At 39.9% G+C, this 24,555-nt stretch overlaps 1 protein-coding gene across 4 annotated transcripts in view; it reads left to right on the top strand.

The window, feature by feature from the left end:
- The window catches only part of PTPRD (protein tyrosine phosphatase receptor type D), a 1,361,199-nt gene that overhangs the window by 1,167,842 nt on the left and 168,802 nt on the right, over positions 1–24,555 (top strand). For all 4 annotated transcript variants that reach the window (XM_081945773.1, XM_081945775.1, XM_081945774.1 and 1 more), the window contains exon 13: positions 23,086–23,274. In XM_081945773.1, coding sequence (XP_081801899.1) covers positions 23,086–23,274 — 189 coding nt within the window. The remainder of the gene's footprint in view (positions 1–23,085; positions 23,275–24,555) is intronic.

Below are 24,555 nucleotides of genomic sequence, written 5' to 3'. Positions count from 1 at the left end.
ATTTTGAAGATCTTCAGCTTGTAGATAATTGGGAAAAATGAGAAACCACTCACACTATTACCAGCCATTTCTTCTCAGTTTAATCATATTCTGCTTCTGGTTCTATAGTAACAACAGTTGTGTGATGGGAAATTCATCCCTTTGATGAGGAATTGATCTATGTATCTGCACTAAGAGAGGTGTCAGTGTATTGCATCCTCAGGAACTATGGATGGGCCCAATAATGTTGGATAATTTCTGAGCAGCCTCCAAACTTTCCTCTAGGTATAAAGTGATTGAGTTCTGGAGATTCTCTGAGGAAATAGATTTCTAGAGCTTTTTTTAGTTGGATTTCAGCATGGATATACTGAGCATGCTTGTGAATGACCTCCAATGAAATTGAAATAGGAGTCCTTCTTGATTTTTAATGGTTTTCACTATCCTCTGACATATTGGTAGTCCTTGACATACAGCCACAATTGAGCCCAGAATTTTGGTCAAAGGTCGTTGCAATTATAAGTCAAGTAAATGGATAATCCAACTCAATTTTATGACCATTTTTATTATGGTTGTTAAGCAAATCACATGATCATTACATGATTATTAAGCTGAAGCCATCTTATTCAATGGGTGTTTTAGTCATACAATGCTGAAATACATCACAAAACATGATGATGCTACAACTGGTTATAAATATGAGCTGCTTGCCAAGTGCCTGAAATGTGATCATGTTATGGTGTGGTGCACCAGTTGTACTTTGAGGATGAGTCATAAATTACTTTTTTTGAGTCTGTTGTAACTTGAGGATTGGTGAGGCAATTGTGTTGGAAAAGTTCTCCTTTCTCCAGCCCTGGATCCAGTCATTCTTAACAAGATGGCAGACATCTAACCTAAAGCTCTTTAAATGGATTCTTCAGGACTCAATGCTTTTTCTGCTTCTATTGAACTTCAACATAAGCTACTGGTGAGGTCATCCAATAATATGAGATCAGCAATCAGCAATATGCTAATGATGCTCTTCACTATTGACTAGCCATGTACTGTTGTCAAGTTTATGTCATAGTCCTGGGGAACTGTTGTGATCTGGAGAGGGAAGAGGAGGCATAGGTTCAACCCTGGCAAGGCAGAGTAGCTGTAAGTTCAAGGTCCGAACATTTCTGGGATTCCAGCTGTTGTTCTGGATGTGGTTCCACTTCAGCAGAGAGATCATAAAACATTTTTTAATACATGGTTATAAGTCACTTTTTTCATTGACATTGTAACTTTAAAAAGTCACTAAATGAGCTGTTGTAAGTCAAGAACTATCTTTAGTTATGGACATACCTCAGTAAACCCAAGTAGCATCTTTATTTCACAAACATATTGCTAGTTCAGTTCCAGGTGCAATTCCAAAAAAACCAAAACACTGATGGTTATCTATGAAGAATTTCCTGAAGACTTTGAATCTGAATATTTGCAGAATCACCTCTGGCCAATTGTTCCTGCTCATTTATAAGATCTCTCATGTACAGCATGCTCCTAATCTCATCAGTAAAATAATGTTATATATTGTGATCCACAACTCATCGAGTCATGCTTCTCTGTCAGTAGAGCCACATTTAAAAAAAAAATGTCCCCAATGTCCAGATGACCCTGAATCTGCTACCTGTTAGAAAAGTCTTTAGGCCCGGCTCTTCTTTCAGTGTTGTGTTGTGATGATGTGTACAGTTGATGGAATATTAGTGTTCTGATTGTTTATTTATTTATTGTCTTTTCATGGTATGATTGCTTTTATTATCTTCATTTTTTTAGTTTATTATTGTTTGCTTAAGTCTCCTTGTCAGCTACTTTGAGTGGCTTGGTGATTGCTTGGCCTTAGAAAATTGAATCAGTAAATCAATGAATAATAAAACAAAGTTGCATGAATGCATAAAGTGGGCAAATGATAAAATGTGCATGAAGACATTGTGATGCAAATAATATGATTTAAGCAGGCATTGGGAAGACAGTACATGAGGCCAAAATTTGCATCGTGCTGCATATCTAACTGGTTTTGAGTCATCTAAAGGCACCACAGTATGCTATGGGCTTCAACTTCCTTCATGGTCTTCAGACAATATACTCTGTTGTTTAGCTGTTAGGTGATCAATTACAGTGGCAAAACTAAACTGTAGTTTATGTGATAACTTTATGTATGAATTTTATGTACTGCTTTCATTACCAAGAAAATATATCTTTAAAGTAGTTAATTCACACAAAAAAATATTCAGGTTACTAATTGCATGAACCTATTATGAGTATTTTTTTACAAAACTGTTACAAATAGTGGACCTTGGCAGTAATGGTTTCCTCTTAGCTTCGCTACTGGTTCAAAACCGGGAGTTCGCGCGCGGCACTTCTGTGCATGCGCAGAACCTTCAGCGCATGTGCAGAACCTTTTGCACATGCGCAGAGCATCCGTGATGACATCTGGGTAGGTGGGCGGAACCTCTCTCCGCCGCTGCTACCGATTTGCCCAAATCAGGGAAAACCAGCAGAGTACCACCTCTGGACCTTATGTATATATGACAGTTGCAGTGTCCAGGGTCATTGTGCTTCTGACAACCATGTGGCTAACTTACCGACTGCAGTGATTCACTTAACAACTGTAGCAAGAAAGTTCGTAAAATGGAGCAAAACTCACTTAGCAACAGAAATGTTGGGCTCAATTGTGGTTGTAAGTCCGACTATATAACTATAGCACATTATCAGTATAACAATATATAATATCAAGTAGTAACTTCCAAACATTACTTATATTAGAATTCCTAAGATGATGGTGATATGAGCAGGTAGATATCTCAACTCCTATTTTCTTTTCTAGATGTTGTGATTCTGGATTAAAAATGTGTGAGTGTGTATTAATGTCTATCTACTCTAAAATCCCTATACCAGCTGTGCTCTATCAGCGGCTCCCTGTTCATATTTTATCTGAACTTTTTTTGCCTCTTGGGAGGAACCGGCTACACTTAGTATAGCTAGAAGATAAAAAAAAATAAGCCGAAAGCAAAAAATGAACTCTCTCTCCCTGGAATGGCAAGGAAGCGAAGCAGAATCATATCTCTTCTATCAGCTAAAAGACTCTAGCATATCTTTGAACTAGCAAGTGAGAATTGATGTGCTTTGTTGAAAGCAAGCAGATCTCTTCAAACCAGGAGGAGCCACAGTCTAATAGAACTATGAATGGTTCTGTGGGAAGATGAGAGAAGGAAGAAGGACTCACTGGAGAAGAGCCTAATGCTGGGAAAGATTGAGGGCAAAAGAAGAAGGGGATGACAGAGAATGAGGTGGCTGGATGGAGTCACTGAAGCAGTAGGTGTAAGCTTAAATGGACTCCAGAGGATGGTAGAGGACAGGAAGGCCTGGAGGAACGTTGTCCATGGGGTCACGATGGGTTGGACTTGACTTTGCAACTAACAACAACAACTGCAACGTGATCACCATTGTAACCTTCACAGTCAATGGGAGAAACCAGATTCACTTAACAGCCACATGATTCACTTAAAAAGTGCAGTGATTCACTTAATAACTGTAGCAAAAATGTTATAAAACAGGGCACAACTTAATTTCTCTTGCTTAGCAACAGAAATATTGCACTAATGTGCTACCTTTGAAAGTACTAGATTAGCAACTGTACTAAAATAATCTGCTCCCTCAACTGACAACATTAGAAGCATTTTTCTGTATTATGTAACGTTAAAAGATTCTAATCAAGAACCTATTATATAAAATTTTTAAATATCCATTTCTACTGTTCATACATAAACTAATCAGTGTTAAAAATTTCATAAAGAAGAAAAAATGCAGAAACATCCACTTATTGAATCAGATTTTCTATGGCAAATATACAAGGTCCCTTTCCAATATCAAGCCTGAAACAGCATAGATTGCCAGTTTTGTGTGGTGGCATCCAAATCGGGCATAGAATAATTAAGAGCAACTGAGCCTCCTTAAGATTGGATAGCCGGAAATGGGTCAAGGTTCTTACAGGTGGCAGTACTTTTGGTAAAGACAAAGACTGCTCCATGAGCTTCAAGCTTATCAGAATTTACCTGGCTTTAAGCTTTTAGTTTAAAACTCTCAGCTGGAAGCAATATCTTTAAAGGATGTAATTCTTTAAAGACAAGGCTTGTGTAAAATTAATATTGATGAAAAACTGGTTTTATCATTTAAAAACAGAATGAGATGATACAACAGCTAAATTGCAAGAGAATCAATTTCCACATGCATTTGAAGCCAAGATATACGTATATGGCAATGTTTTCTTCTCTCATCGACTATCATCTATCCTGTTTGCCATTAACAGATAAGACAATTTGATTAGTTTATAACATTCTAGTGATCATACTAAGAAAGGAGAAGGAAAGTATTAGACAATAGGACTTTCAGTTTCACCTTATATGTCAGGCATCTAAAATTATGAGCTTATGAGTGCTGCATGTTTTGTCATAAACTTGTACAGATTTTTTTTAAATGCCTCTATTCTATTACCAAGACAGTGAAATTTGCAGACTTTGTTGCTTTCAAAGTCAAATACCAATTAATTATATGACTGCAGAAAAAAAAATTGCAACCAGTTTGCATTCCATTGAAGACTTGTATACTGCACAAACCAGAAAGGGGGGCTAGGAAAATATCTACAAATCCCTCACATCCTGAACATAAACTATTTCAACTTCTCCCCTCTCGACACCGCTATATCAAAACAACTAGACACAAAGATAGTTTCTTCCCCCATGCCATAAAGCTCTGCTCAACACCTAACTCCCAGAGCACCGACTTATTTAAATCATGATTTAAATCACTAGTAAAAAGGCTTGATTTAAATCAGCTCGATTTAAATCGTAATTTTTAAAGAGCAACTGTCATTTATGTTCCACAGTGGCTCCTCCTCTGACATGCTGTTGACTCACTGACAGTCCCAATATTGCAGAATATATAGCCTCATGCTACATAACTAAGCTCCATTTCATGGTGAATAAACTAAATTATTAATGTATCTTAAGTAGAAAATTATCTTTAGATAGATTTTTACTTCAAAAACATTTTATTAAAATAAATTTTATATAAATCAAAAAAATCCAATTTAAATTTAAAAAATCTGATTTAAATCAAAAAAATCCAATTTTTAATTTTTTGAAAAAAAAATCATCAATTTTTATCCACCCTTTGGATATTAAGTAGTAGGCTGTTATTCTTGTTGTCTTGTCCTCTTTCTCACCTCATCTTTCTCACCTATCATCTTTCCTTCTCCTATTGGTATTTTATGATTTATCACTTGTTGTTTGTATCTTATGATTATGATTGTATCTTATGGTCTATGACTTAACACTCTGTTGTGATGTATTGTATGTACACTGAGAGCTTATGCAAATTCCTTGCGTGTCCAATCACACTTGGCCAATTCTATTCTACCTATTTTATTATATAGAATAGATAATCAGCCAGGATATCTTGCCTGGACAAAGAAAAAATGCTCCTTTCCCCTCAACAGCTGAGCTAATATGTCCATTCTACACATGGCAGAGCAACTGTCATAAATACATGCCAGCTGCCAAGTGCCTAAATTTGAAACTCTTGACCAAGAGGATATTGCAATGATCAAACATGTGAAAACCACTCATAAGTCACTCTTTTCAATACTGTTGCTACTGAATGTTACTGTTACTAAATGAGTGTTACTAATGGAATGTAAATTGAGGACCACCTGTATACAATAGGAAAATAAGAGAATTTGTTCTGTTTGTAGATTGTAAATTTACAAATTTATAAATTGACTGATAGATTGGTTAAATTTATTGACTGCCTATCTTACAGGATACCTTAATGATAACTTATAGGATAATTCTGGATGTCTTACAATGTTAGAAAGTATACAAAACTATACAAAACCTATACACAATACAAATAAAATGTTATAAATAGAAACACAGACACTTATCTGTTAGATGCTTAAAAGGCAATGGGCAGCTGCATCAGTTATTGGTAAGCTGTTAGTGTGGAAAAATAAATCTATGTAAAAAGATGGCCCAAGAAGTCAAAACTGCTGGTTTCTTGATTTGAAGCTTCATGTAAACTGAAAAATATTTAGCTGTACCTTTCAAACAGAAATGAAAAGCTGACATTGTTTAAAAGGCTATTTCTGGACTGTCAGTCACTTGAAGTTCAGGGAGATGTGCATGTCAATTGTAGACACAGTAATTAGATTGTTATATTACTATATACAGTGCAGATTATCAAATTACAGCAATAAATAACAAAAAGTGACAAGAAAGATGACATCATCAATCTACATCAAGCCTGTGCATTGTGGATATATCCTTTGTTTCTGTCTTTACTGTTTGATGTAATGATGTTGGAGACATTACCATAGTTGAGGTCACATCCATATGGATGAAAACAGAAAGAGATTTGGGAAACACTAACAAAATCTCATGTGATTATGGTAGGCTCTATTGCATTGGTTATCAAAGAAACTAATGCATATGGTAAACTGATAGCCACAGCAGCTAAAAAGGAGCATAATTTTTGTATCAGTGTGTGGTTTTTCTTGATTTGTTTGAATTCTGGAGTATAATTGGAAAGGAAGACACTAATGATGTACCTGCCTCAATAGAACCTAGGAGACTGATGTATAGACACATAAAGAGATGCAATGGATTCCTTCCTGATCCAAAAGCAAGAAAATACAGATCTGAAATTGCCTATAGTACAAGGTTTTAAAAATGCCAGAAGCCATGTTCTACATGCTTTCCCCGCCTTAGTGCTTTTATCATAATGGGATATAATTTGCAGACTATTTGTGCTTGTATTGAGAAAGGATGGGGTGATGGCAGGGTAATAGACCTCTACCTAATTACAGACTAGTGGATTAATGAAAAGGGGTCTATGTGTTCCTGGGATTTCATTTTATTACAAAGATCACTACAATATTTTAAACATGTTTTAATTGTGAAATACAGTTCCATGCCATTACAGTCAGCTTGGGTTGTTTGTGTGGCCTAACCTTTGGTTTTTTTTTTTACACCCCCCCCCCCCCTCACTTGAATAGGAGATTGACTGGAGAGAAAGGGATTGCAAGAAAATAACCTGTTTGCTCTTGTACACACTGAAGACAGTGTGATTGGATTGGGAGCCATTGACCCCCACCCCCAATACAAAAAGTTTACAATACTCTCTCAAAATCTCTTTCTCATCAGTCTTTGCTCTACACGGTAGGGGAAGACAAAAAAACCAAACAATTCTTTAGACAACCTAAAGCTTTATCCCTTGTCGCCCACCATCTACCCAATAGAGCAGAGAGAGTCAACAGTGATTGCAGATCCAGGATTAGGAACCAGGGTGCGCTATGCCAACACACCTGAAGAGTTTTGTCTTTTTTCGGCTGAAAAGTGCAGTTGCGGTTACCTAATTTCTCATTTAACAACTCTTTCACTTAGCAGCAGAATTGCTACTCCCAATTAAGGTCATTAAGTAAGGACTACCTATACTGCGAGGGACACAGTGGCTCAGTAGCTAAGACACTGAGCTTGCCGATCAGAAGGTCGGCAGTTCAGCGATTCGAATCCCTAGTGCCGTGTAATGGAATGAATACCCGTTATTTGTCCCAGCTTCTGCCAACCTAGCAGTTTGAAAACATGTAAAAATGTAAGTAGAAAAATAGGAGCCACTTTGGTGGGAAGGTAACAGTGTTCCGTATGCTTTCATTATTTAGTCATGCGGACCACATGACTACACAGGCATCTTCTGACAGCACTGGCTCTTCGGTCTTGAAACAGAGATGAGCAACGCCTCCTAGAGTCGGGAACGACTAGCACATATGTACAATGGGAAACTTTACCTATACTGCTTCAAGCATAGTGTCGGACAAAAACTGCACTCATCTCCCTCTCTCTTTCTTTCTCTTTTCTTCTTTGACCTTCTTAACAAGCATGATAATGTAACATTTATTCTTGGCCTTCTCCTCTTGTGAAGATATCCATGCTCCTTTTAGACATAGCAGGAAAATATATATTTCTCTTTTTTAAAAAAATCAATTAAAGGTAATGCTAATTCACATGTAACTCTAAATATGTATGTGGTAAATTTAATTATCTTTTAGATCATATGGAAGTTGTTTGCTCGGAGTCACTTATCCAATGTAATAGTCAATATATGATGTGATATTTATGCCCATCTCAAACGGCTTAATATGTGATATAGAGAAAGAACACCTGATAATTTTAACATAAAATATCCAGTCACAATTCTGACAGTGGACATAAAGTCACCAGATCTTTAGAGGTGTTAAAAAAATCATTGACATTTTAGAAGATTTAGCTACACATCATATTAAGCTGGAATTTCACAGTCAGATAATAGAATGTAAAAGTATATGAATGGTTCTGTTCTCACAAATATATTTCTGCTCATTTTCTCCTTCAGTAATCCTTCATTTAATTTTGAGATATATTATAGTACAGTGATGGTGAACCTTTTGGACACCAAGTGCCGAAAAGGGAGCCTGCCAATTTGTGCACTTGTCTGGGACAGAAGAGGAGCTGCCCAGGGGGCATGTACACACCAGAAAATACACTTCTGGTTTCTGGCAGATGCATGCATGCTGGCCAGCTAAACTTCCAGTTACTGGCATGCATACATGCATGATGATCAGCTGACTGATCATCACATTCTCACGCTGGAAAACAGAAGACCAGTTCTTCCAGTTTCAGGCACTGCCGCACGAATGAAGGCCAGCTTATCGTTCCGCGCACATGCACACCAGAAACCCAGAAGAGGAACAGATGACGCTGTGTGTGCCAGGCAACATGGCTCTGCATGCCATATTGGGCACACATGCCATAGGTTCACCATCACAGTTCTAGTATGTTGGTAGTTTCTGAAAAGCATCTTTCAAGTTACTAGGAAAACAGAGAAAAATAAAAATTATCACTTTTGCTCAATAAACAAATGTTGATTCTACACATAGAAATTTATCACTGGATTTTATCAAGGGTTATATCACTTTGGTATGCTTAAATATTTGGGGAGAAAAAGGGGCTATTGCTAATTGATTGTAAAAGGTACATGTTGAAAGTCAGAAGTAAAACTTAACAGATATATCCTATGTTCTCCAGAGTAGTTATTCTAAAAAGAAGAATGTTTGACTTCCAACATATAATTTTAATTCAATAGTAGGAAAATAAAACTATGCTTGAAAATGGTTATGTAAAAGAACTTATTAAATTTGCAACCCTATTATTTTGGATTTTAAAAGATCATTATCACTGGATTAAGAAAATAACATATAACTACTGAATGTTAATTATTTTATTAACTGTATTGTTTATACACTTTAAAAATGTTTTTTATGATATGAAACTCCTAAAATTATACTTTAATATATTAATGGATTAAGCTGGATCATAAAATCAACATGTTGAAGTCTCTTGAAATAACTGAAAGGAGAATAAACTGTGAGAATAAATGTTAGCTTTAGGCCATTAATATTGTAGGAAGGTATTCCATAAAAATGTGATTTTTTTTAGAGTAAAGAATAAAATATTCATGGATTTATTATACCTTGTTTTACTTTTGATGCAGTTATGCAGGTCCACTAGTATATGCTTTAAAACAAATAGTATAAATATTGTGTTCTACCATAAGTAAACTGTGTATCTCATTTGGCAAAGAAATATATATTTACTCCTTTGGTACACCGAGTTGCATTCATGTTGCAGGTCTTTGTGAGATAACTAAAGAAATACAAAAATACTTTTTCAGATGGCATTTTCTTCTGAATCTATATTTTGCCTTCTTTGAACATTATTTTATTTTTCAAATTGTCCTGCTAAAATGGTTGCATTGGAAAAATATAAATCTATTCTCTTCTGGCATTTTAAATAATTAACCAGTAGTATCACCTAATCAGGATATGCATTAATATCTAAATTCCATCACCTTGATTGTGAATGCACATTATCTAATCAGTTATAATACTGAAGTGGTTCATTGCATATCTCTGTACTGATCTTTCTCCATATTAAAAAAATCAACATTTGCAAAAATAATTACCATGGGGTAACATAGTTAGCATATTATAGGCAAACACATTCACAAAGAAAGTAACATATTCTGAGCAGTAAAATAATAATGATGATGATGATGATGATGATGATGATGATGATGATAAACTTTTGAAAATTGCAGTCCATTCCATGCCACCAATTTAATATTAATATATAGATCTGAATATATGTATCCTCAATTTTCAAGGTTTTCATTTCACCATTTTGTTTCCAAAAAAGCTGGTCATCTGGATGTTTTTTTTAAAAAAATCCCATGTATCAAATAACAGATTTCTTACTGCTGTATATAGTTCTAAAGATTATTGAAACAAAGAGCTATTATTTTGTAGGTCAGTCAGAAATAAATATAATAATTTTGCTCATGCTGTCTGAGGTTAACTAGCTGGTGAGTTTCTCAGGGGCAAAATGATGGAAATCTGACAAAGTGGTAGGATGAAACAGAAGCTAATAACAATGTTTATGGTCTTGTACCTGCAGTGATCTTGAGCTAATACCAAGTGTTTGCTGTGAGAAGTCAAAGGGTGTGAAGTATTTCCTTTCCTTTCACTTAATTCAGTGATCCAGAACAGTATATAAACTGCTTTCAAAATGGTATATAAAGCAAAAATAGCAACACATATTTTTCCACACCTAAATAATAAATTGATAGCAAATAAAGAGAGTCAGAAAACAGGTTAGGATATGGAATAGTTGTTTTAAGTTTCATATTGTATCTGTTTTGGACTTAAGGGTGATAGGGAACAAAAATCCTTTCTTTAGAGGAGATTATTATGATCAAAGAGCATTGTAAAAAGCTAAAAGTGCATGAAAAAGCAATAATAAAACTAAAGCAAATATGTATACTATGAAGCACAAGCATGTCATTGGAAACTGTTCTAGAGGATATAAAATGCAGATCATGAGCCATATACATAGATGTCCACAAGAAATCTCAAATGACAGAACATGAAACAGTACCAGCTACATGACTAGTATACATTTGTCTGATTTTAGGAGGCAAGAAGAGGCTGGGATTTATGTTGAGACATTATGTTGCATATATTATTTTCACATTGGCACAGTTACTACCAGATTCCCGTGACCACAAACCACAAAAATGTCTGCTTTTTATGCTATAATTGTATGCATATGCGTTGTAGTGTACATTTACTATATACTATCCATATATGATATATACTAGTCAATATTCCCCCATTAACTGTCTGAAATGTTTCATTTGACACAATTAGACCATAGACATACAGTAATTTGGGAATAAATATGCTTTATTCACTTCAAACAATTTTATCACTCATAGATATTGCTATTTCTAATGTCAGATTTGTATCCATCTATTTTATTGCATAGAAACTGTCTGTTTGTCCAAAACTTGATGACAGAATATAGCAAAGATAACCTTTGAAAATGAATCAGTTGAGATTACACGTCCTATATTCCAAGAATCTGAATAGCTGTATATGTGATGCATTTTTAATGAAAAATATATTAAAACATGGTTAGGATTTTGTGTTTGTGTGTCTATCTGAAGCACTAGAGAAGCAGTTGCTACATTAAAGGTTTTTTTTTTCCTGCTTTGAGTGAGTAACATAATTTAAAAAGAGGTGATTTTAGTGCTTCAGTACTATTGTAACCTCTCCAATGTCCCATTGTTCCCCAATAAAATATCCGTGCAATCTTACGCAGTTGACTTATCAGTTAAACTTTAATAAACTGACATTACCAATTTGATCATGAAATTTGGCTTGAACAATTATTTAAATTCTATATAAGCAAAGCTAGTATTAATGACTAATTTTAAATAATGAAGTTTGGAGGACAGAATATTTAACCCTAAAGTTATGCACAGCATGTTATTTTACCATATCTAGCTATTAAAAAAAAGTGTAGACAGAACTAGGAATTTCAATTCATTGAAATATAGCTGCCATGAGGTAAAGTTAAATACAATTGTCAGCTGAGCTGTAACATATAGCTTTTCAAATGGTTACACCCCAGGTCAATTACTCTTGAAGTGAAGATTCTATTAATAGATAAATAAGATAATTGTGTCAAGATACTGTTTTGAGGAACAAGCTTACTTGCTTGTCTTGTAAAATATTAAAAATCAAAGATTTGATCAAGTGAACATATATTTCTAACTAGTTTATTTTCTTAATACATTCCTGTATTATTTGGCATTATAGGTCTGCATTAAAGTTTCAGCCCATGAATGTTTTTGATTAACATATATGGGTTATTGCTTTTTAATGGCCTCATGTCACTGGATTTTAGAGAATACAATCCAATCTTATCTTAGAGTGCTTTACCTCCCTACAAGATAGAGGCTATCACATTCCAGGTTTGAAGATTCCTGCCAAGAAAGAGACCATCAAAGACTTAAATGGTCTCTCTTTATACCCATTGTCACTGATACTATTTCAAAGTTAAGGAGGGTCTTTTTCTCAAGGTGAATTGGGTTGAATATGAGAAAAGATCATTGTATTCTACTCAGCTCTCTCACCAAGGACAAAGGAGAACAAAGTATATCTCAAGTGCATTACTATAGTGATTAAAATAAATGCTTTCTTAATAGTGCACTGCATACTCAGTCGTGACATGGGAATATGAGGCTATGTTTAGCATACATCTAAGTGAAAACAGTGCATACTACTCTCCAAAACTTTTTGTTAATCTTCTGGTAAGACCACTAACACTATTGCCTGCATGCCATTCAGTGTCCACCCCCTGAGCCTCATCTTGCTTATTTCCTAACAGTCCAGATCTGGAATATTCATAGCACAAGCTAGCAAAATGCACTTTTCCATAAGTACAACGCTATCTATATCCATGCTTTAACTGCCATTAGCAAAGTGTCTGCAATATAGACATTTAGTGTACATTGACCCACCTTTTCTTGGATGGACTGGAATTGTGCTAGCGCCCATCTGCATGACTTCAGCTTCTCAAACAACCTCCTTCCTTCTCTTCTATGTTTCATTGAATCTTCCATCAACATCCCGAAAGATCTAGATTTAGCTGATAGAATATCTGGGTATTTTGATGATTGAATAAACATGTATTTCAGTTATTAGCATATTTTTAAATTAGTCAAATTATCTCTCTTTTATTTCAACCAACATCTATGTTGATCTCTAAAATTCAGTTAATACACTCCCACATGAAACATACTGCCACATGTTACTCTGTCAGAGGCAGCAAATTTCACAGGTAAAATTTGGTTGCTTCATTTGAAGTTTTCTGTGGTCAGAAACCACAGTTAATGGAAAAATAATAGATTCCTTGCTGGATGTGTTTTCCTTGTTATCTGAATTATAGGTCATATTTCGAATAATATTTTACAGATTAGGTTGTAAAATTACTAGTGACACTTTACAATTGGGTTGTAAAATTATTATTGTGTTGTGTTTGTGCACACACATCTGCATATACACCTCTACATACACATACACCATGACAATTTAAGAACCACTAGTTGGATTAATTTGTAAAAACATAAAACATGCTTTATATCACACATTTTTCGGTGGTCTTTTGATAATGAAGAGAATAATTCTGCCTGAAATTAGGCAATGTGATATTGCAGAGTTTTTTCAGTAAAATATAATAAAGCTGCCTTATTATTTTCTAATATAATTGTCTGGTGTAAAAACTACCATAAAAATTCCTTGACAATAATAAAATCATGTGGAATAAGTGCCAGAACAGAATAAAAAAATTAGCAACAAAGCATAATTGATACTATAATTCTTTATGAATGCTGAGAAACTGTGATGTGGTCAGGCCTCCTGTAATTACCATCATAAACTCATTTTAAAGTGTACATTTTTTTGTAAGTCTTTCTCAGCACAAGGACATAATATCTCTGTTTGCCTGACAATGTGTGATAAAGGTATGAAAGTCATGCCTGATTTAAAATATTGATGAAGGACTAGCTAATTGAATACAAGTGAATATTAAAATGAAAATTGGAGAAAGTTGTGCTTAAAAGCTTAATGATTATATTAATGTGCATGCTAATGAAGAAGGGAAAATATTTGTCATTTGGTATAAAAATTTAAAGCTGTTACTATATTGATTAATAATACTTTTTATCTTTTTAAAAGAGGTTGTTGTGGCACAATAATTGCTGATTAATGTGATTTTTCATGTTGTCTGATATGCTGTTAAACGTTGTGCCATCAAATTGGAAAAGTTTTATAGAAATAATTAATACATTTAAAGTAGAACAGAAAGCAATTAATGTCATATAAACTTATGCCCACTGAGATAAGCGGTGCTGTTACAAATTTCATTATTTCTTCCCATCTTATTTTATGCTGAATTCTAGGTTTTATTGCCAAATACCTGACAGACAGATTGGAAACAAGCCACAACTGTCAAAAGTATAACAACTCTGACTATTTCAATCTGCTACATTATAATGTTCCTCTTGGAAATATAATGAGGAGTGTGTACTCAGACAGAATATTTGCATAAGAGGGATGGATTGAATTTAATTGTCCTTATTAAAAATAAGAGAGGGAACTTCTTTTTCATTCTTTATCCTAGTCGTATGCAAGACCTATTATCTTGGTTTGTGAATGTTTATAAGAAAATGGGAGTTCAGGTGTATTCTTTGTAAATGAAATAGGAAAAGGAAAGGTCATACAAATACCTTAGAGTGCTACTTCAGCATGGCATAAGTCATATCTTATCAGTAATTCCCAAGGTGAAAACTTCACATCTTATAAATTGTTATAAAATGTAGGATTCTTTGGCAAGAGTCAATACAAAATGGCATAAGAATGTCAGCTTGCATATTGGTAAAGATAAGTAAACTCACACTTGTAAAAGATGGAAATACCATTCTGCTATAGCAATATACACAAGTCATATTGTCAGTGGTTTTGTAGCCCTAAGTGGGAGGGAAATTATCAAGAAATGCAAGCATTGGTCTCCTCTCCCAAGTTTTCACTTTTAACTTTTTCAAATGCCTGTGAAAGCTTTTCTAGAACTATGTGAATCACTCATACCATTTTCTAGTTAAAGAAATTATGTGTTGATGCTGGAAAAATTGTAACAAATTATCTTCATTCCTTAAAAGTGGCATGTCAATACTAGTCATATTTAATAAAATAAGCCCACGGTAGTTATTGATCTTTTCTCCTGTTTTCTTTTGGTTTTGGAGAAAAATCAGTGTGTTTGAAAGAAAAATAAATAAGGCCTTTATAATCAATGAGAAATTACTGAACGTAATTTCTAAATTATAATAGCAACATTTATGCATATCTGAATACTATTTTTTATTTATTTTTTCTTATTCTGGTCCTATTTTGTTAAATCAGATAAAACCCTAGATTACTTATTATTCATGTTATACTCTTGGAAGAGCTCTGGCTTTATGTACATAAGTCAGCAGCCCTACATATGACCTTCAAATTACATAAGATTTTGAAAGTAGAAATAATTTGAAAAACATATCATGAGCTACAATTGATATTTACTATAGTTTGCTGTGTAATTTAAATGGTAGAAACAAGTTTTCTGATAAACTCATAGGGTTATAGTTTATGAAATTAAAGTTACAGTCTTTTAAATGATCGTTTGGAAACTGCAATTGTGGTAATACAGTTATACTAATAAGGAATCCAAGAGGCTAGGATGATTGACTAAATACATCAAATTCAAATTTATATGAAAATAACCAAATATTTTCAGAGTAAAAGACGCACCTTTCCCCCCCCCAAAAGAGTGTGGAAATGTTGGTGTGTCATACACTTATCCCACCCCCCCAGAAGCACTCTGCAGGCTTCAGCAGGGCTGGGGGGGGCAGGGAAAATCCCCCCATTTTGGTGAAAAATGGGGACGTTTTTGCCTAACCGCAGCCCTGCTGAAGCCTGCAGAGTGCTCCTGGGGGTTGGGGAAGACAAAAACTTTATTTTTCCAGTAGAGTGGAGGGAGGGGTCACAGAAGGGTTATCACAGCCTGATTGGTCCATTTGACTGAGAAAAAGCTTCTTAACCTTCGGCTTCTCCCGTTGGTTCCCTGTTTCCTCTCAGTCAAGGTCCAAGACTCAGGTTTGGTTCCTAGTAGGAGTGTTTTATGGTTTTCTAGTTAGTCAGTAGCATGACAATTGATCTTTGTAAATTTAGAATTTTTGATTTAGTAAATTTAAAAATTTTTTGTAGTGGGTCTGCCTTACAGGGCTGTTGTTCGGCTGCCCTCAGAAGGCTGGGAGACTCAGGGGGGGGCTGGCTTCCTTCCCCCGTCTCGAGGGTCGCTCCGGACTGATGCCTGGTGTCTCGGGCGTGCCGGGTGACCCTGCGTTCTCTGCACATGTTTTAAGCGAAAGTCGCAGCGCGCCGGGGCTTTTCAGTGCGAAAGCGACAGATCGGCTTCAGATTTGAATTGCTTGCAGTCCGGGGCCGGTTACAGCCCGCGGCAGCGGCGCGGGGCCGTTTTTTTCTAGAATTTGGAGATCTCCTGGTGATTTAGGAGCTCCAGCGACGATCTTGGGTGCCGTTGGGGGCGGCGAGCGTGCGAGCGGCCGCCTGCAGGCAGAGGAAGCTAAGGGCGAGGTCGGCGGCCATTTTTAGGTGCGCTTTTGCCAGGGACCGCCCAAAGAAGCCGGCAGCCATTTTGGATCACGTGTCTGGGCATTGCAGCACGGAGAGGCTGGATACAATGTGGCCGTGCAGTTTGCAGTTTTACCGGAGGCCCGGAGCAGGCGATCCCCACCAGCTGAAGGGCTGTTTCTACTTCAAAATTCATTTGGTGCACGTGAGTGGGGCGATGGCTGATAGAGCAGAGGCCCAGCAGGCCGCGCCGTCTCAGGCAGGCGATGATAAGGCTGAACCCACTCCCCCTGTTAGGCCTCGGGCTTCTAGGCCTTCGGCAGAGGACAGACCTTCCAGAGCTCTGCAAAGGGATGAGCTCAGGCGATCCAGGGCTATAGAGAAGGTCATCGAAAGAGCTGAGAAAAGACAGGCCCGGGATCCTGGGCCTAGATCCAGATCTCCACGCCCTGTGGCTTCCTGCCCTTCCCCACCTGTGGCCAGGGGGTTCAGCCCTTCTTCTTCTTCCTCTGCTTCCTCATGCAGATCTGATAGGAGTCAACAGCGGGGGGGCCCTCGCTCTCCTTCTGTTTCCCTTGGGACTAGAGAGGCAGATAGGGGGGACCCGTTGGAAGGTACCTCTGCAGGTCCCGTTAGGGGCAGGAGATATAGTAGGCCCCACGTGGCACCAGACTCTGATTCGGAGGGTGATCAGGAGGATCTAGAACACCTTCCTGAGAATCTCAAAAGACTAATTTCTGCAGCCATTTCTAGGGGCATAGCCCAAAGAGACAGGCCTTACCATCACACTAGGGTTACTCCTTTTAGTAGGTCCAGATCTAGGGCTTCTTCCCCCTCTCTCATGAGTGAGGTCTCCTCTAGGGGGGAGACACGGAGGGATGATTGGGGGTTTTCTGAGGAGGAGGATGCGGCCCCTGAACCGCCTTGTTCTTCCAACTTTGTCCTCCAGGCCATGTTCAAACCATTGCTTAAGAAGGCTAGGAGGACCACCAAGGTGGGCACGGGGGACCCCACAGTCCCACCGCCCACGGATCCAGACATGGTCATGTTCTCAGCAACGGCCACCAATAAGGAAGAGATTCCTGCTCCCCCCCCTTTTCTTAGAGGTGTCTACCAGCCAGTGGGCCCGTCCCTCTAATTTTTCTCCTCCAGGCAGCAACGACCGTCGCGCCTACAACATGGAAAAGTCCTTTGTGCAGGCTATTCAGCTTCCGGTTATAGATCAGCCATAGCAGCTCTAGTCTCCTCTTCCCCGGTGGTTGGGGGGACGCGGCAGACAAGCTTAAGCCAGATGACAAGAGAGCGGAGCTCACTTTACGTAAAAATTACAAGGCCTCAGCATGGGCGGTGCGGGCGGCGGCTGCCGCCTCGTACTTCAACCGTACAACGGTTATGTGGCTTCGCCAGCTTCAGGATCGTATTCCGATCCAAGATGAGCGGGTACACCAGGATTTAGCTAAAATTATGGCAGCATGTCAGTATTCGGCTGATGCGACACTAGACGCTGTTAGATTTGGTTCTAGTGCCTTGGCCACCTCTGTGGCCTCCCGTCGGCTCCTATGGCTCAGGAACTGGCAGATGGACTATAAAGCCAAGTGGGACCTGGTGGCTGCCCCCTTTGCAGGCACTAATCTGTTCGGGGCTTCCTTAGAGCCGATCTTAGTAGAGAATAAAGATAAGAAGAAGGTTATGCCTACCTCCACCAAAAAGGCGGAGTCCCGTAGTCACCCCTATCGCAGGACCCAGTTCAAATCCTATGACAGGGATCAGGATCAGCGTTACCAACCATACAGGCAGGACAGACAGTTCAATAGGCAGAACTTTCAAGATCGTTCTAGGTATCAGCCGCAGTCCAAGCGGCCTTTTCGAGGGGGGGGCGGCCGTCCCTTCCGCAGGGGGAAATGACTCGAACCCGAGTCATCCCATCGGAGGCCGCCTGGCACTGTATGCGGACAAGTGGGATCAGATCACATCAGACGGTTGGGTCAGGGCGACCGTTCGCCATGGTCTAAGGTTAGAGTTCCTCTCCAAACCCCCGAGTGTTTTCAAGGTCTTCCCCCCTGGCTCGAGACCCGGGACGCCGTCGTCTCATGGACCTCGCTGTTGCCCATCTCCTAGACATCAGGGCGGTGGAGGTAGTTCCGGGGCCGGAGAGGGGTCAGGGCTACTACTCACATCTGTTCGTAGTCCCAAAATCCTCGGGGGGTTGGAGGGCAATCCTCAACCTGAAACGTCTCAACCGCTACCTAGTCTACAGGCGGTTCAAGATGGTGTCCCTGAAATCAATCCTGCAGGGCATTCGGAAGGGGGATTTCATGGTCTCAGTAGATTTGACGGAGGCCTATCTCCACATCCCCATTCTCCAGTCTCACCGGCGCTATCTCAGGTTTTCCCACCAGGGCAGACATTACCAGTACCGGGCCCTCCCGTTTGGTCTGGCCTCAGCTCCGCGGACGTTCACCAAGGTCCTGGCAGCACTGGCGGCTTACCTACGTTCCATCCCGGTGAGACTTCAGTGCTACTTGGACGACGTCCTGGTCCAGGCGGAGTCCCTCCCCAGAGCCACGTCGGATCTTCGGCTGACGATCCGTTGGCTTCAGGAGTTAGGGTTTTCCGTGAACTTTCCAAAGAGCCACCTGTCCCCGTCCAAACAGATCCTCCACTTAGGGACAGTGATAAACTCCGAGTCAGGGAGGGTTCGCCTATCCCCAGACCGCTTGACCAGCCTACATCAACTGGTCTCCTCCGTAAGAAAAAGAAGGTCTGTTTCCATCCTGACCTTGTCTCAACTTCTGGGGAAGATGGTCTCTTGTATAGGGATAGTGCCCTGGGCTCGGCTCCATCTGCAACCTCTCCAGTGGGCTTTGATTCCAGTCCAGAGAAGGATGATGAGCAACTCCTTGCGGCCAGTTCCTCTACCAGCGGAGGTGAGGCTCTCTCTTCGGTGGTGGATGTCCCCAGCGCTGCAACAGGGGGCTTGCTTTTGGGAACCCGAGAGAGTCACCGTGACGACGGATGCCAGCCTCTTTGGCTGGGGGGCCGTAATGGACTCCGACATGACCCAGGGACGTTGGTCTGCCTCGGATCTCCGCCACAACATCAATTGGCTGGAGCTGAAGGCCGCGAGACACACCCTCAGGACTTTTCGTCATCACCTGCGGGGGCGCCATGTCCTCCTGCTCACGGACAATGTGGCGACAAAGGCCCATGTCAATCGCCAGGGGGGCACTCACTCCCGTTCCCTTTGGCGAGAGGCGCAGGCGTTGGGCTTGTGGGCAGAGAGACACTTAGCTTCGATAGTAGCGGAGCACATCTCGGGGGTGTCCAATCTTCAGGCAGATTGGCTGAGTCGCACAACCATGGACGACGGCGAGTGGCAACTGGGGCCGGAGTTGTTTCTGAAGATATGCAGCAGATTCGGCACGCCCCTGGTGGATCTGTTCGCCTCCCCCGACAACGCCCAGCTGCCGTGGTTCTTCACCCATTTCCAGTCTCCGTCAGCGGAAGGAGCGGATGCTCTCAGGAGCCGGTGGCCCCCGGGCCTTCTTTATGCCTTTCCTCCCCTTCCCCTCGTTCCCCGTACGATAAGGAAGGTAGTCACAGAGAGGGCTCTCGTTATCCTGTTAGCCCCGTACTGGCCGAGGAGACCATGGTTCGCGGACCTGGTCCAGCTGTCGGTAGCAGACCCCTGGAGGATTTCCCCAGGGTAGGTTGTTCTGAGTCAGGGGGCTTTGCATCACCCAGGGCCTCAGTGGCTTCATCTGACCGCCTGGCTATTGAACGGGGGATCCTGAGGGGGAGGAGACTATCGTCGGGAGTTATAGCCACCTTAGAGGCGTCTAGGAGACCGTCCATGGTTAGGATTTACAATGCCACTTGGAGGGCGTTTGCAAAGTGGTGTATTCCATTGGGGTTGGATCCCTCTAGGGCTACCGTCCCGGACGTATTGGAGTTCCTTCAGAATATGCTCCGGTGACAGGTGGCGGCTTTGGCCACCATTCTGGGGGGGGAGGGTTCCCCCACCCTTTCTCGGTCTCCCTTGGTTAAGCGTTTTCTTAAAGGGGCGGCTAACATCCGTCCGCCTCCGGTTCATAGATTCCCGACCTGGGACCTTACTCTGGTCCTCAAGGCTCTGACAGGCTCCCCGTTCGAACCACTTAGGACGGTGCACATGCGCCTTCTCACCCTTAAGGTGGTGTTTTTAGTGGCCATTACATCGGCCAGGCGCATTTCAGAATTGGGGGCTCTTTCTTCTCGCAGTGATCTGTGTATAATCCACCAGGACAGGGTTGTCCTGCGTTTGGATCCTTCGTTTATCCCGAAGGTGAATTCTCAATTTCACAGGGCCCAAGAGGTTGTGCTTCCAAATTTTTGTCCCAATCCTGCAAGGGAGCAGGAGTTCGTGTGGCACAGGCTGGACGTCCGCCGCGCCGTCTGCATTTACCTGAAATGGACGGAGGGCGTTAGGAGGACCGAGGCGTTGTTCGTCTCTTTTCAGCCGGGCTCGTTGGCACGTAAGGTGTCCTCTTCCACTATCGGGAGATGGATTAGGTTGGCAATAGTTGAAGCTTACAGTGCTTCCGGGAAAACTCCCCCGTCAGGAATCACTGCCCACTCCACCCGCAGTGCCGCTACCACTGCGGCCTGGGCTACCCGAGCGCCCTTCGAGGATATTTGCAGGGCGGCCACTTGGGCCTCTCCTACGCCTTTCATTAGGCACTACCGTTTGGATGCTTATGCCTCGGCTGAGGCATCTTTTGGGCGGCGGGTCCTCCAGAGGGTGGTGACCGATCCTTCACCTGGGACCCAGTCTGCCCGCCCGGGGACGTAGCTTGGGTATGTCCCTTCTGTGACCCCTCCCTCCACTCTACTGGAAAAAGAACGTTGGTCTTACCTGAACGTTTTTTTCGGTTCAGTGGAGGGAGGGGTCACATTCCCGCCCTAGTTAGATAGACAGGGTCCGGGAGGTGTAGGATCGGGTGGCCCCGGGGGGGGGCTTTCCCTTGTCTTTGTTTGTTGTTACAGATGCATGCAACAACATCGCGGAAACTGGGAACCAACGGGAGAAGCCAAAGGTTAAGAAGCTTTCTCTCAGTCAAATGGACCAATCAGGCTGTGATAACCCTTCTGTGACCCCTCCCTCCTCTCAACCGAAAAAAACGTTCAGGTAAGACCAACGTTCTTTTTCTTTACCTCTTCGAACTCTTAGTGCGTCTTATATACCAGTGTGTCTTATTGTCCGAAAAATACTGTAATTGATAAAACAAAGGTTTTTATCACAGGAACGGGAAGTATTTTTTTTTTTTAAAATAAAGCATCTCATACAGATACTGCTCAATTTAGGAAATAAATGACTGTTTGAAGTTATATGGCATTGAAAATTTTACAATTGAATTTTTGGCTGTTGTAAAACATCTTTCTATTCCCCCTTGTCATGTGATGAGGATATGGCTGCTTGGCAACCTGTTCACAATTAACAACTGGTTACCAGGTGGCCTATGATCATGTGGTCACCATTTGCAATATTCTCTGCTGACGTGTCCTGAAAGTCAGCGAGAAAGCAGTAGGGAAGGTTGCAAGCTGCTGCTACCTGCTGAGACGACTTCCTCTCGTTTTTGAGGGGCTGCCTGCCAATGACTGGGATACAAATGCAGCTTACATCCAAAAGAGCTGAATTCAGTGGGGGTGCAGAAGCAGAGGTCAGATCCCAAACATCTGTTCTGTTCCCATTGTCTGCCAGATCAGTTCCCTTCCACACACAAGAGGGAAGCTGTATTCTGCAGGCAGCTCTTTCAATCTGGTCCATTTCACAACCCAGTAGAACACTTAATGACCACAACCAGAAGTGCCATGATTGTAGTCATTGAACAAAGTTGACATGTGAATGTCTATCTTAATGATTATCTCACTCAATGACTCCCTCAACGACTTACTGAATGATACCAGTTGTGGGTATAAATCAAAAATTACCTGTACATATTTTATTACACATAGGTTTCACTAAATTTAGGAAACTTGTCTTCCTCTAAAGGTCACATAGCTTTGTATCTTTAAGAGCTTATGAAAAATCAAATTATTTTGACCTATGCAGCAAAAAATCTTCATCGGTTTTGAGTTGGGTACCGAGCTTCCATTTCCCCACTGTTTTCACCTGTCAGTGGAAGTTATAATTTATATCTTTAAATCAACAACAATATCCTTGTAGGATACAAATTCTGAAAACTTTTAACTGCCTTCCCTTGGACATTCTGCAAATAAATCAGGATACTATCAGATTAAGAAGAATAGAATTAGTGCTGAAATTATTTTGATTCATGGTTTAGGGTACTCCTACCACTCTATAAGGAAAAAAACCTGAAAATTTGATTAAAAATAGGTCTGAAATACACAGAATCTGAAATGCATCTATAAAAGTGATGAGGTTCATAATAAAAATATATATAAACCATATTCTATTTTCTTTCCAGAGGATCAAATTCCACGTGGTTTTCCCACCATTGATATGGGACCACAGTTAAAGGTGGTTGAGCGCACTCGAACAGCCACTATGCTATGTGCAGCCAGCGGCAATCCTGATCCAGAAATAACATGGTTCAAAGATTTTTTACCCGTAGACACAAGCAACAACAATGGGCGCATTAAGCAGTTACGATCAGGTAAGGTATTGTTACTGTTTTCAGTAATGCCTTAAACAATTCTTTCCTGGATTTTATTTTTGTTGTTTCTGTTCTTTTTCCTTGTTTGTGTGTTTGTTTTATTTTTTGGGTTGTGATTTATTCCCTCCTCTTTTTTATGTTGTTGAGTGTTGTCCATGTCTGTGTTGTAGCCATAGTCTGTTCCCAGAATTTCCATAGTCTGTTCCCAGAATGTTTTGCAGCTTCTGTTTATTCCACATTGCTCACTGCTGTGACTGTAGTTTCAATTTTTTGTTTTTTGTTTTATTTACTGCTTTTCAGCAGTATTTGACAGATCCATTTTCTCTTCTACCTTTATCTCTCATTATTATTATCATTAGCATTGGACTTCAGGATATGCAAGGAGTACCAATGATTATCCTCATTCAACCCAAATTTGTCGTTTTTGATGTTTAAAAATACTATATAACAATTGTGTTTTGTGAATTGTTTTCAACATTTGAAATTCACCAAAGATTAGCCAGTTGGGACATATCTTCCTACCATTCACTGATACATGAAACACATTACTTTTTTCTTGTATACTATTTTTAACCAACATTTTTTTAAAAAAGCAAAGTGCCGCTACAACGATAATAACTATCCTTGGGATATACTTTGAAAGGAAAGATTATTATTGTTATGATGATGATGATTACTATGAATTGGCTAAGAGCTTTCTGATGTATCCAGCCACAGTAGTGATTCTGGAACTTCCTTAGTATTTCAGTATCTGGATCTACAGAAGCCTGCTTTTCGTGTAGAGTCCAGCTTTAGCAGCTCTTTTTCTTTCCCTGTTTCCCTACCAGATGGAATCCCTCATCATCCTCATGCAGCTTCATAATAATATAACTAATGTTTTATAAGTTGTATGCTTTTCCCCATATAAAATATATCATATAAGGGATGGGAAATGTAACTAGCTGCTTACTTCAGAAATAATAATGCTATAAAATCAGGTGATTCCCAGAACGTTTACCTTTCTGATCTGTCCTGTGGTGATGTTAAGCCGTCTTGTTACCAACTTCTATGCTTGTTATCAGCAGAATTGTGTAGAGCAAACCTCTTTTAATGTAAAACTAGAGTGATTTTCACCTGTGACATAAATTCTTTAATATATAAAGCGTTAACTTGAAAGATTTTGTACCAAATTATAAGGAATATAATAATATTTTTATGCTGTCTCTCTTCTCTCCGTATTTAAATCTCCAGAATCTATTGGTAAGTGCTTAGTTCTGAAGCGCACTTCACCCCCACTAATTT

This window comes from Natrix helvetica, assembly GCF_964273705.1.
Source record: "Natrix helvetica genome assembly, chromosome: 2".
Classification (NCBI taxonomy): domain Eukaryota; kingdom Metazoa; phylum Chordata; class Lepidosauria; order Squamata; family Natricidae; genus Natrix; species Natrix helvetica.
This window is presented reverse-complemented; position numbering and strand designations above follow the sequence as displayed.